This window comes from Amblyraja radiata, chromosome 18 (assembly GCF_010909765.2).
Source record: "Amblyraja radiata isolate CabotCenter1 chromosome 18, sAmbRad1.1.pri, whole genome shotgun sequence".
In the NCBI taxonomy this organism is placed as follows: domain Eukaryota; kingdom Metazoa; phylum Chordata; class Chondrichthyes; order Rajiformes; family Rajidae; genus Amblyraja; species Amblyraja radiata.
In genome coordinates this window covers 1,198,727-1,211,600 of record NC_045973.1, presented here as the reverse complement: position 1 = coordinate 1,211,600, position 12,874 = coordinate 1,198,727, and the positions used below count along the sequence as shown (strand labels likewise).

The 12,874-nt window shown below is 48.7% G+C and overlaps 1 protein-coding gene across 1 annotated transcript in view; it reads right to left on the bottom strand.

Annotated features, from left to right (window-relative positions):
- The window catches only part of cacna2d3 (calcium voltage-gated channel auxiliary subunit alpha2delta 3), a 437,296-nt gene extending 435,519 nt beyond the window's left edge, over nucleotides 1–1,777 (bottom strand). The window contains exons 1-2 of the mRNA XM_033036559.1: nucleotides 1,289–1,777; nucleotides 835–916 (exon numbers count right to left, since the gene is read on the bottom strand). Of these exons, the coding sequence (XP_032892450.1) occupies nucleotides 835–916; nucleotides 1,289–1,437 (231 nt within the window). The 5' untranslated portion in view covers nucleotides 1,438–1,777. The remainder of the gene's footprint in view (nucleotides 1–834; nucleotides 917–1,288) is intronic.
- Between the last annotated feature and the right edge of the window lie 11,097 nt (nucleotides 1,778–12,874).

Genomic DNA, 12,874 nt, shown 5'->3' with positions numbered 1-12,874 from the left:
CTCCTCTACAAGGGGGTATTTTCTCCTCTATAAGAGAGTATTTTCTCCTCTATAATGGGGTATTTTCTCCTGTATAACCCAGTATTTTCTCCTGGATAACCCAGTATTTTCTCCTCTATAATAGGGTATCATTTACCCAATGCCGGAGCGGGGAGGCGGCGGCTACACACAAACAAACGCCGCGAACAAATCACACACAACACTTCTCTCACCGAATCCATTCCAAAACTGGGGAAAAGTTAAACAACTACCGGCCAAAACGCTCGACCTAATCCCACCCTTCGCTAACTAAGCCGAGAGTGGTCGTTTGTATTTTTTTAAATTCCGGTCCGTTTATACTCAAATATTTCTCTCGGTATCAAAAGCGGCGGCAACGCACTCAATGTCATCATTGAAGATAGACACAAAATGCTGGAGTAATTCAGCGGGACAGGCAGCATAGAAACATAGAAAATAGGTGCAGGAGTAGGCCATTCGGCCCTTTGAGCCAGCACCGCCATTCAATATGATCATGGCTGATCATCCACAATCAGTACCCCGTTCTGGCTTTCTCCCCATATCCCTTGATTCTGTTAGCCCTAAGAGCTAAATCTAACTCTCTCTTGAAAACATCCAGTGAATTGGCCTCCACTGCCCTCTGTGGCAGTGAATTCCACAGATTCACAACTCTATGGGTGAAGAAATCTCTGGAGAGAAGGAATGGGTGTGAAGTGTAGCGGTTTAAATGGAATTCCACCTCTCGCTGGTTTCTGGAGGTTTCGGGGGTTAAATACAAGACAATCAAGTTGTGAAACAGGAGATTGTACAAATGCGGCTCTTTAGAGAAAGCGTTACCTTCTGCAGGAATTGTGAACCGGAATATTTGGCCGAAATGGATTTGATTTCCCCTCCGAAGGCGGAAGCCCACAGTTTCACCCTGAAATACATTTACAGAGGAGGACAGTTACGTTGTGGAAAGAGCAGAACTGTTTCACTTACGCCTGTAACCCGCACAAACTCATTCTGTTTATCTCGGCCAAGCGAGACTCGGTTGTTTCGGTAGGCAAACATACTGGAGAAACTCAGCGGGTGAGGCAGCATCTATGGTGCCGTTTGGCCAGCGGGTCGTGTCGCTTACAGGGCGGGGGTGTCTATGTTTGCAACGCCACTATAGCCCCTGGCCCGACCACAAGTTATTCTGCAGAATGGAGCAGTTTGTGTTGTGGAGAGCGCGGAGTGCCCCGTCCCCGCCGGTACCGACCCCCGGTCCCGTTCCCACCCCCGACCCATCCCGGTGCCACAGACTCACACGTTGAGCGGGATGGGCTGCGTTTCCTTGCTGTGTCCCCTGGCGTTGCTGAAGACGGTGCAGAGCAGGAGGGAGGCGCGGCACAGAGGCGGCAGCGCGGCGCTCCTCATCCTTCTTCCCCGGGCAGCCGGCGGCGGCCTCTCGCTCATCTGCAGCTCCCCGACTTCACACCCGCAGGACGTCCCGTTCACGGCGGCGCCCCCGCCTCGTGTCCAGGGGTGGGGAGAGGAGAGGAGAGGAGAGCACTACGGTGACGGTGACGGTGCGGAGCGCTCACTGTCTGTCTGACCAGTGGCCACTGCCCAGCACGCCCGCTGCCCACTTCCCCACTGCCCAGCCCCGCTACCTCCCGCCGCTGTGTACTGAGCAACTAGCGCTCACACCCAGCGCTCATCGGCTCCCGACCGCCCGCCCCCCTGTCGCCGACAACCTCCATCCATCCCACGGGCAGCCGAGCGGAGCGGGGAACGGCGGCCCCCGGGACCCGGCTCCCTCACCCCCACCTCCACCCAACTCTCTCTCTCTCTCTCTCTCTCCTCTTCCTCTGTGTCTCTCTCCTCTTCCTCTGTGTCTCTCTCCACCTCTCTCTCTCTCTACCCCGAGACCTCCGCCCCGCTTCTGATGGGCCGAGTGGTCTCCGGCGCTGAGCAGTGGGTGAGAGCGCTCACAGACTGGCCACCCCACACTCTACAGGGTCCCTGTGTCGGCGCAGGCCCGGGCTCGCTGTCGGTACAAGTTCAACCCGTCTTCATTAAACGTCTCAAGTTTGCAAGTGTGCATACGCCGTCCATGCGGCCGGCAGCGCTATCCACGCCGTCTCTCAGCCCGGAATCACCGCACTGACGCGGGACAACACACTCACGGAGAGAGGGGAGGGGAGGGGAGGGGAGAGGAGAGGAGAGGAGAGGGGAGGAGAGGAGAGGAGAGGAGTATAGAAGTTGGGAGGTCATGTTGCAGTTGTATAAGACGTTGGTGAGACCGCATTTAGTGTGTTCAGTTCTGGGCACCATGTTATAGGAAAGATATTGTCAAGCTTGGAAGGGTTTAGAAGATTTACGAGGATGTTGCCAGGACTAGAGGGTGTGAGCTATAGGGAGAGGTTGAGTAGGCTGGGTCTCTATTCCATGGAGCGTAGGAGGATGGGGGGTGATCTTATAGAGGTGTATAAGATCATGAGAGGAATAGATTGGGTAGGTGCACAGAACCTCTTGCCCAGAGTAAGGGAATCGAGGACCAGGGGACATAGGTTTAAGGTGAAGAGGAAACGATTTAATAGGAATCTGAGGGGTAACTTTTTCACACAAAGGGTGGTGGGCAGCATCTCCCCTGACTCTCAGTCTGAAGAAGCGTCTTGACCTGAAACGTCACCCATTCCTTCTCTCCAGCGATGCTGCCTGTCCCGCTGAGTTACTCCAGCATTTTGTGTCTATTTGCAGTTCCTTCCTACACAGTCATTGACCCGGGACCTGTGACCCTCCTGGATTAGGCACTCAGCGGGAGGCACGGTGGCGCAGCGGTAAAGATGCTGCCTCACAGCGCCAGTGATCCTGACTACATGTGCTGTCTTTACGGAGTTTGCACGTTCTCCCCTGCGTAACCTGCGTGGGTTTTCTCTGGGTGCTCCAGTTTCCTCCCACATTCCAAAGACGTGCTGGTTTGTAGGTCAATTAGCTTCAGTAGAAAATTGTAAATTGTCCCTGCTGTGTGTAGGATAGTGTTAGTGTGCGGGGATCGCTGGTCGGCGCGGCTAGCCACACACTGTCTACTCTGTATTCACATCATATCACCTGGTCTTGTATTCAGACACCTACACTAATTCTCCAAATATTGATTCAGAACCTTTGACCTTGTTCACATATTGCTCCACCTTTTGTCTCATTCCAACCACTCTGGTCCATCATCCCAGTTACAGCCACTGCTCCCCTGACCCTGTTCATTCTGTGTTCACACTCAATCTCATTCTCCTGCCTTTGCCAATGGTGGCCAAACCAGTAACCAGTGCAGCTTCCAATTCTTTCCCAAACTCCTTGTCCTCATCTCAATGCTGCCTTTTGACATCGTTCATGGACAAGACAGCACTGCCAACAATGCTCAATACTACCATTGCATCCCTTTAGGAAGGAGATGAGGAGGAATTTATTTAGTCAGAGGGTGGTGAATCTGTGGAATTTATTGCCACAGAAGGCTGTGGAGGCCAGGACAGTGGATATTTTTAAGGCAGAGATTGGTAGATTCTTGATGGGTGTCAGGGGTTATGGGGAGAAGGCAGGGGAATGGGGTTGAGAGGGAAAGATGGATCAACCATGATTGAATGGAGTAAACATGATGGGCTGAATGGTCCAATTCTGCTTCCATCTCTCGTGAACTTCTCTCAACCACTTCCATTCATTTGGCGTCAGTCTGCTTGTCAAGATACCAATTTTAGACTTCCTCCAAGTAAACATCGGAGGGGCCCAGTGCTGTGCCCCCCCCCCCCCAAACTGCAACTTCATAGGATGGGTGTCAGGGGTTATGGGGAGAAGGCAGGACTTCATAGGACTTTGGTCAGGCTGCATCTGCAGTATTGCATGCAGTTCTGGTCACCTCACCTCAGGAAGGATATGGGGGCTTTGGAGAAGATGCAGAAAAGGCACCTTGGTTGTCATGGTTGGGCCTTAGGGCCTGTTTCTATGCTATATGGCACAACGAGAGTCAACATTACAAAATATATCCACGTTGATTATAGACACAAAATGCTGGAGTAACTCAGCAGGATAGGCACCATCTCTGGAGTGAAGGAATAGGTGACCTTTCGGGTCCGAGACCCTTCTTCAAAACCGAAATGTCACCCATTCCTTCTCTCCAGAGATGCTGCCTGTCCCGCTGAGTTACTCCAGCATTTTGTGCTGATCTTCAGTTTTAAGCAGCATCTGCAGTTCCTTCCTACACATTGATTGTATTAGATTGAGATGTAACCGTTTTCATCATCATTGGAGACACAAGGAATGGCAGATGTTGGAATCTGGAGGAAGTGCTGGAGGAACTCAGCATGTCAGGCAACACCTATGGAGGGAGTGGACAGGCGACGTGTCAGGTCGGGACCCTTCCCCAGACTAATTCAACATTCATTGTTTCCGCTGTAAACCTTGTTACGTTTACAATAGTATTATTTCACATTTTGAAGCACCCTCTGACTAAAGAAATTCCTCCTCACCTCCTTTCTAAAAGAACGTCCTTTAATTCTGAGGCTGAGATCTCTGGTCATAGACTCTCCCACTGGTGGAAACAACCTTTCCACATCCATTCTATCTCTGCCTTTCATTATTCTGTAAGTTTCAATGAGGTTCCCCCTCAACCTCAGTGAGTAGACCATATTCGTTATCTCCAGGTGCTCCATTTTCATCCCACATTCTAAAGACATACATGTTTGTAGGTTAATTGGCTTCAGTGAGTTGTCCCTACTGATTAGGATAGAACTAGTTAGTGCGCGGGGTGATCGCTGGTCGGCATTGACTCGGTGGACAACTTACAAAGTTCCATGGATTCACACAGACATAACTGCTGGTGACAAGGACCAGTGGTTTACATGGTAATATATCATGTTCATCTTTACACAGTTGAAGCTTTCTATGGAAGATAGACCCTCCGTCAGAGGAACAGACTGTATCCTTCACATCTGCGGCATCTATAGTTTCCCCAGCTCCCATTCCACATTTATGTGCACAGAACCAGTGATTTAAACCATTGCACTGGCTTGCCAAGCAAGAATGAAAAGCTTTATGAATGAGACGATTGCAACTTAAGTAAATCAATGACTCAAGCCAGAGAATAAATAATTTATCGGTTGACGTGGAGGAACCTCCTTGGTGAAGTCGAAACATGATCGCAGTCTGACAGATAATGCGGTATCTATAAATCTCACGGGAGTCTCTCCTTTCTGCACGAGACTGGCCTCAATTGTAACTCACATTAATTGTAAGTTGGGGGGGGCGGGGGAGTGGGAGGTGGTTAAACACAAGCTGAAAGTGTGAAGATGTCAGGAATGCCCCATCCGCTACATCCTCCACGCTTGCTCGTTGTGTCAGAACACATGTGCCCCATAGCATGCGTGGCCCTCAACACGTGTGGCCCTCAACACGCGTGCCCCGGAACATGCGTGCCCGGGAACACGCATGCCCCTGAAGGCTCCTAGTCACGTGAGGGGTACATAACAGTATAAACACGTAAAAAGTAAGAATAAGGTGTGAAAGAGAGTGAGCGTCAGACTGGGGAAAGTAGTGTCTTGTTAGCACAGGAACAAGAGTTACTCCAGCACTCTGTGAAACGTCACCTATCCATGTTCTCCACAGATGCTGCCTGACCCGCTGAGTTACTCCAGCACTCTGTGAAACGTCACCTATCCATGTTCTCCACAGATGCTGCCTGACCCGCTGAGTTACTCCAGCACTCTGTGAAACGTCACCTATCCATGTTCTCCACAGATGCTGCCTGACCCGCTGAGTTACTCCAGCACTCTGTGAAACGTCACCTATCCATGTTCCCCACAGATGCTGCCTGACCCGCTGAGTTACTCCAGCACTCTGTGAAACGTCACCTATCCATGTTCTCCACAGATGCTGCCTGACCCGCTGAGTTACTCCAGCACTCTGTGAAACGTCACCTATCCATGTTCCCCACAGATGCTGCCTGACCCGCTGAGTTACTCCAGCACTCTGTGAACGTCACCTATCCATGTTCTCCACAGATGCTGCCTGACCCGCTGAGTTACTCCAGCACGCTGTGAAACGTCACCTATCCATGTTCCCCACAGATGCTGCCTGACCCGCTGAGTTACTCCAGCACTCTGTGAAACGTCACGTATCCATGTTCTCCACAGATGCTGCCTGACCCGCTGAGTTACTCCAGCACTCTGTGAAACGTCACCTATCCATGTTCTCCACAGATGCTGCCTGACCCGCTGAGTTACTCCAGCACTCTGTGAAACGTCACCTATCCATGTTCCCCACAGATGCTGCCTGACCCGCTGAGTTACTCCAGCACTCTGTGAAACGTCACCTATCCATGTTTTCCACATATGCTGCCTGACCCGCTGAGTTACTCCAGCACTCTGTGAAACGTCACCTATCCATGTTCTCCACAGATGCTGCCTGACCCGCTGAGTTACTCCAGCACTCTGTGAAACGTCACCTATCCATGTTCCCCACAGATGCTGCCTGACCCGCTGAGTTACTCCAGCACTCTGTCAAGCGTCACCTATCCATGTTCTCCACAGATGCTGCCTGACCCGTTGAGTTACTCCAGCACTCTGTGAAACGTCACCTATCCATGTTCCCCACAGATGCTGCCTGACCCACTGAGTTACTCCAGCACTCTGTCAAACGTCACCTATCCATGTTCTCCACAGATGCTGCCTGACCCGCTGAGTTACTCCAGCACTCTGTGAAACGTCACCTATCCATGTTCTCCAGAGATGCTGCCTGACCCGTTGAGCTACTCCAGCACTCTGAAACATCACCTATCTGATGCTGGTGTACACCGAAATAGACACAAAATACTGGAGTAACCCAGTGGGTCAGGCAGCATCTCTGGAGAGAAGGAATGGGTGACGTTTCAGGTTGAGACCCTTCTTCAAACTGTGCGTCAGGGGAGAGGGAGATACAGAGATAAGGAAGTTTAAGGTGTGAAAACGAGACAAGGGGAATGGAGATGTTTTCAAGAGAGAGTTAGATTTAGCTCTTAGGGCTAAGGGAATCAAGGGATATAGGGAAAAGCCAGAACGGGGGTACTGATTTTGGATGATCAGCCATGATCATATTGAATGGCAGTGCTGGCTCGAAGGGCCGAATGGCCTACTCCAGTTTCTATGTATCTATGAAATAAAGGAAAATGTAGAATAGATCATTGACAAAGGGGATGACATAGTGTTGGATTCTAGGGTGCCATGAGAGATATGTCGCACCACATTTGACCTCTAACATTGCCCCAGTTGTGGCAAGGCACTCATCTGCCTTCCTGATCACCATGACCACCCATCTCAATCCCCCACAGCGAGTGTCAACACGCATCCACACCCTAATGTCCTGGGCCTCCTCCATTGCCAGAGTGAAGCCATGTGCAAACTGGAGGAACACCACCTCATATTCCACTTGGGTACAGCCCAACATTATGAACAACGGTCTGAAGAAGGGTCTCGACCCGAAACGTCGCCCATTCCTTCTCTCCGGAGATGCTGCCTCACCCGCTGAGTTACTCCAGCATTTTGTGTCTATCTTCGGTATGAACGATGAATTCTCCAATATTTGGGAACTAAGCTGCAAACAACTCCCCCCTTGTTTTCCTCTCAACGCCGTTCCCCACCTGAATTTCTCCCCTCTCCTTCCCTTTCCACCTACATTCCTCCTTCCAGGTTCACAACTCACACCTCTTCGATTCTTATCTGACACATGTTTTGTCTTTTCATCTCTGGCCCCGTGTGGGAATAGATCAGATGAATGACCAGCCTTTTACCCAGGCGAAGGGGATCAAGAACCAATGGGCATAGATTTAAGGCAAGGGGGGGGATAGATTTAATAGGAATGCGAGGGGCAACCTTTCCACTCAGACGGTGGCGGGTGTACGGAACGTGCTGCCAGAGGAGTAATTGAGGCGGGTACTATGACAACATTTAAAAGACATTTAGACAAGTACATAGATAGGACAGGTTTAGAGGTATATGGACGAGGCACAGATAGGTTGGACTAGCATAGACGAGACATCTTAGTTGCCATGGAGTTGGGCTGAAGGGGCTGTTTCATATGGTCATAAATCATAGCAGCAAAATTAGGCCATACGGCCCATCAAGCCCACTCCTCCATTCAATCACGGCTGATCTATCTCTTCCTCCTAACCCCATTCTCCTGCTTTCTCCCCATAACCTCTGGCACCCGTACTAATCAAGAATCTGTCTATCTCCGCCTTAAAAATATCAATTGACCTGGCCTCCACAGCATTCTGTGGCAAAGAATTTCACAGATTCACCACCCTTTAACTAAAGAAATTCCTCTTCATCTCCTTCCTAAAGGAACACCCTTTAATTCTGAAGCTATGACCTCTAGCCCTAGACTCTCCCACTAATCCTCTCCACATCCACTCTATCCAAGCCCTTCACTATTCTGTATTTTTCAATGAGGTCCCCCCTCATTCTTCTAAACTCCAGTGAGTACAGGCCCCAGTGCCAACCTACTCATTCCTGGGATCATTCTTGTAAACCTCCTCTGGACCCTCTCCAGAGCCAGCACATCCTTCCTCAGATATGGTGCTCAAAATTGCTCACAATACTCCAAATGTGGCCTGACCAGCGCCGTATAGAGCCTCAGCATTACATCCCTGGTTTTGTAGACAAGCCCTCTTGAAATAAATGCTAGCCGTGCTGTGTCTCGCTATGACAAGTGAGGTTGCTGGATGGACGTTTGGTGGCTGCAGCGCACAATGCTGAGGACCAGGAGCCAGGGCAGGAGCAGGGGAAAGTGGTCCTCTTTACCTGGGGTGGACATGGTGGGCTGACTCCCCTCCTCCTCCTCCTCCTCCTCTGGGGCAAACATCATTGATTCCCATCACCCGATGATTCCACTACCTACACAATTCTCACAATTACAGTCACAGAGTGATACAGCGCGGAAACAGGCCCTTCAGCCCAACTTGCCCACACCGACCAACATGTGCGATCCACACTAGCCCTACTTTCCTGCCATTTGCTCATATTCCTCCAAACCTATCCTATTCATGTACCCATCTAAATGTTTCTTAAACGTTGCAATAGTCCCAACCTCAACTACCTCCTCTGGCAACATGCTCGTAAATCTTCTCTGTACATATTTCCTATAACATGGTGCCCAGCACTGAACACAATACTCTAAATGTGGCCTCACCAACATCTTATACAACTGCAACATGACCTCCAAATTTCTATACTCAGTACTCTGACTAATGAAGGCCAATGTGCCAAAAGCCTTTTTGACTACCCTATCTACCTGTGACTTCACCTTCAAGGAACCATACACCTGCACTCCTAGATCCCTCTGCTCTACAACACTCCCCAAGTCAAGTCAAGTCAAGAGAGTTTATTGTCATGTGTCCCAGATAGGACAATGAAATTCTTGCTTGCTGCAGCACAACAGAATATTGTTCGCAAAAATACAGAACAGTTCAGTTCAATATTCACATAAATAAGCAGATAAAGTGCAGTAGGCTGTTACAGCTCAGAGTCTGTTTGTTGGCGAGTTTAATAGCCTGATGGCTGTGGGGAAGACGCTGTTCCTGAACCTGGATGTAACAGATTTCAGGCACCTGTTCCTTCTGCCCGATGGTAGCGGAGAGATGAGTGCATGGCCAGGATGGTGTGGGTCCTTGATGATGTTGGCTGCCTTTTTGATGCCGCGACTGCGATAGATCCCTTCGATGGTGGGGAGGTCAGAGCCGATGATGGACTGGGCAGCGGTTACAACTTTCTGCATCCTTTTCCGCTCCTGGATCCTCAGGTTGCCGAACCAGTCGGCATGCTCTCTACTGTGCACCTGTAGAGATTCGAGAGAGTCCTCTTTGACATACCGACTCTCCGTAATCTTCTCAGGAAGTAGAGGCGCTGATGTGCTTTCTTTATTATTGCATCCGTGTGCTGGGACCAGGAAAGATCTTTGGAAATGTGCACACCCAGGAATTTGAAGTTCTTGACCCTTTCCATGTTTGATGTAAACGGGATTGTGGGTCCCTATCCTACCCCTTCCAAAGTCCACAATCAGTTCCTTGGTTTTGCTGGTGTTGAGAGCTAGGTTATTGTGTTGGCACCATTTGGTCAATCGGTCGATCTCACTTCTATACTCTGACTCGTCCCCATCAGTGATTCGTCCCACAACAGAATAAATCAGGGAAGGTAGTGCATCCGTGGATAACAAGGGAAATCAGGGATGGTATCAAAGCAAAAGATGATGCGTACAAATTAGCCAGAAAAAGCAGCATACCAGAGGACTGGGAGAAATTCAGAGACCAGCAGAGGAGGACAAGGGGCTTAATTAGGAAAGGGAAAATAGATTATGAAAGAAAACTGGCAGGGAACATAAAAACTGACTGCAAAAGTTTTTATAGATATGTGAAGAGAAAGAGATTAGTTAAAACAAATGTAGGTCCCTTGCAGTCAGAAACAGGTGAGTTGATCATGGGGAACAAGGATATGGCGGACCAATTGAATAACTACTTTGGTTCCGTCTTCACTAAGGAAGACATAAATAATCTGCCGGAAATAGCAGAGGACCGCGGGTCAAAGGAGATAGAGGAACTGAGTGAAATCCAGGTTAGTCGGGAAGTGGTGTTGGGTAAATTGAATGGATTAAAGGCCGATAAATCACCAGGGCCAGATAGGCTGCATCCCAGAGTACTTAAGGAAGTAGCTCCAGAAATAGTGGATGCATTAGTGATAATTTTTCAAAACTCTTTAGATTCTGGAGTAGTTCCTGAGGATTGGAGGGTAGCAAACGTAACCCCACTTTTTAAGAAGGGAGGGAGAGAGAAAATGGGGAATTACAGACCAGTTAGTCTAACATCGGTAGTGGGGAAACTGCTAGAGTCAGTTATTAAAGATGGGACAGCAGCACATTTGGAAAGTGGTGAAATCATTGGACAAAGTCAGCATGGATTTACGAAAGGTAAATCATGTCTGACGAATCTTATAGAATCTTATAAAGCACACGGTATTGGGGGTTCAGTATTGATGTGGATAGAGAACTGGCTGGCAAACAGGAAGCAAAGAGTAGGAGTAAACGGGTCCTTTTCACAATGGCAGGCAGTGACTAGTGGGGTACCGCAAGGCTCAATGCTGGGACCCCAGCTATTTACAATTTATATTAATGATCTGGATGAGGGAATTGAAGGCAACATCTCCAAGTTTGCGGATGACACTAAGCTGGGGGGCAGTGTTAGCTGTGAGGAGGATGCTAGGAGACTGCAAGGTGACTTGGATAGGCTGGGTGAGTGGGCAAATGTTTGGCAGATGCAGTATAATGTGGATAAATGTGAGGTTATCCACTTTGGTGGCAAAAACAGGAAAGCAGACTATTATCTAAATGGTGGCCGATTAGGAAAAGGGGAGATGCAGCGAGACCTGGGTGTCATGGTACACCAGTCATTGAAAGTAGGCATGCAGGTGCAGCAGGCAGTGAAGAAAGCGAATGGTATGTTAGCTGTCATAGCAAAAGGATTTGAGTATAGGAGCAGGGAGGTTCTACTGCAGTTGTACAGGGTCTTGGTGAAACCACACCTGGAGTATTGCGTACAGTTTTGGTCTCCAAATCTGAGGAAGGACATTATAGCCATAGAGGGAGTGCAGAGAAGGTTCACCAGACTGATTCCTGGGATGTCAGGACTTTCATATGAAGCAAGACTGGATAGACTTGGCTTATACTCGCTAGAATTTAGGAGATTGAGAGGGGATCTTATAGAAACGTACAAAATTCTTATGGGGTTGGACAGGCTAGATGCAGGAAGATTGTTCCCGATGTTGGGGAAGTCCAGGACAAGGGGTCACAGCTTAAGAATAAGGGGGAAATCCTTTAGGACCGAGATGAGAAGAAACTTTTTCACACAGAGAGTGGTGAATCTCTGGAACTCTCTGCCACAGAGGGTAGTTGAGGCCAGTTCATTGGCTATATTTAAGAGGGAGTTAGATGTGGCCCTTGTGGCTAAAGGGATCAGGGGGTATGGAGAGAAGGCAGGTACGGGATACTGAGTTGGATGATCAGCCATGATCAGCCAATGGCGGTGCAGGCTCGAAGGGCCGAATGGCCTACTCCTGCACCTATTTTCTATGTATCTATGTAACAGTGGTGTCGTCGGCGAACTTGATGATGGAGTTCGCACTATGTCTGGCTACGCAGTCATGAGTATAAAGCAGAGGGCTGAGGTGCTCCCGTGCTGATTGTTATCGGGCCAGAGCCCTGCCATTCATTGTGTGGGTCCTGCCCATGTTATACTTCCCAAATTGCAACATCTGTCATTGTGTAATAATAATAATAATAAATTTTATTTAATGGGCGCCTTTCAGACATCTCAAGGACACCTTACATAGTAATCGGAATAAAAACATATAATCGGAATAGAACAGGTAAAAAAGACATCACAGAGACACAAATTAAAAACAGAATTCAATCCAAAAACAGAAAATCAAAAACACAGTGTGAAGAGACAATGCTTTCTATTTACCATTAAATGCACCTTTCTAGCTGTGAAATGGGGCAGTATTATTTAGTAAATTCAACCCACCCTCTAACATGACTAGGTAGTTTCAGATAGTTGATCAGTTTTATATCAAATATTCCACCACTCTCATATTTATCCAGCCTCACAGATAAATGTTTTAGCTGGAGATTGTTCCTGGCACGAGGTATTTATAGCTCTGCCTGAGCTCGCTAACCTACTGTAAAGTAAATGCACTTAATACAGCGATTACTGCCTTTAAATTCATCAAGAGCATGTGTTTGGGTTTGTCAACATCTCATTGCAACTTCAAAATAATTTACTTTCATTTTTCCCTAAACAGGATCTAAGCGCTGGCTGTTCAGAGAGCTAGAGTGCACTGCA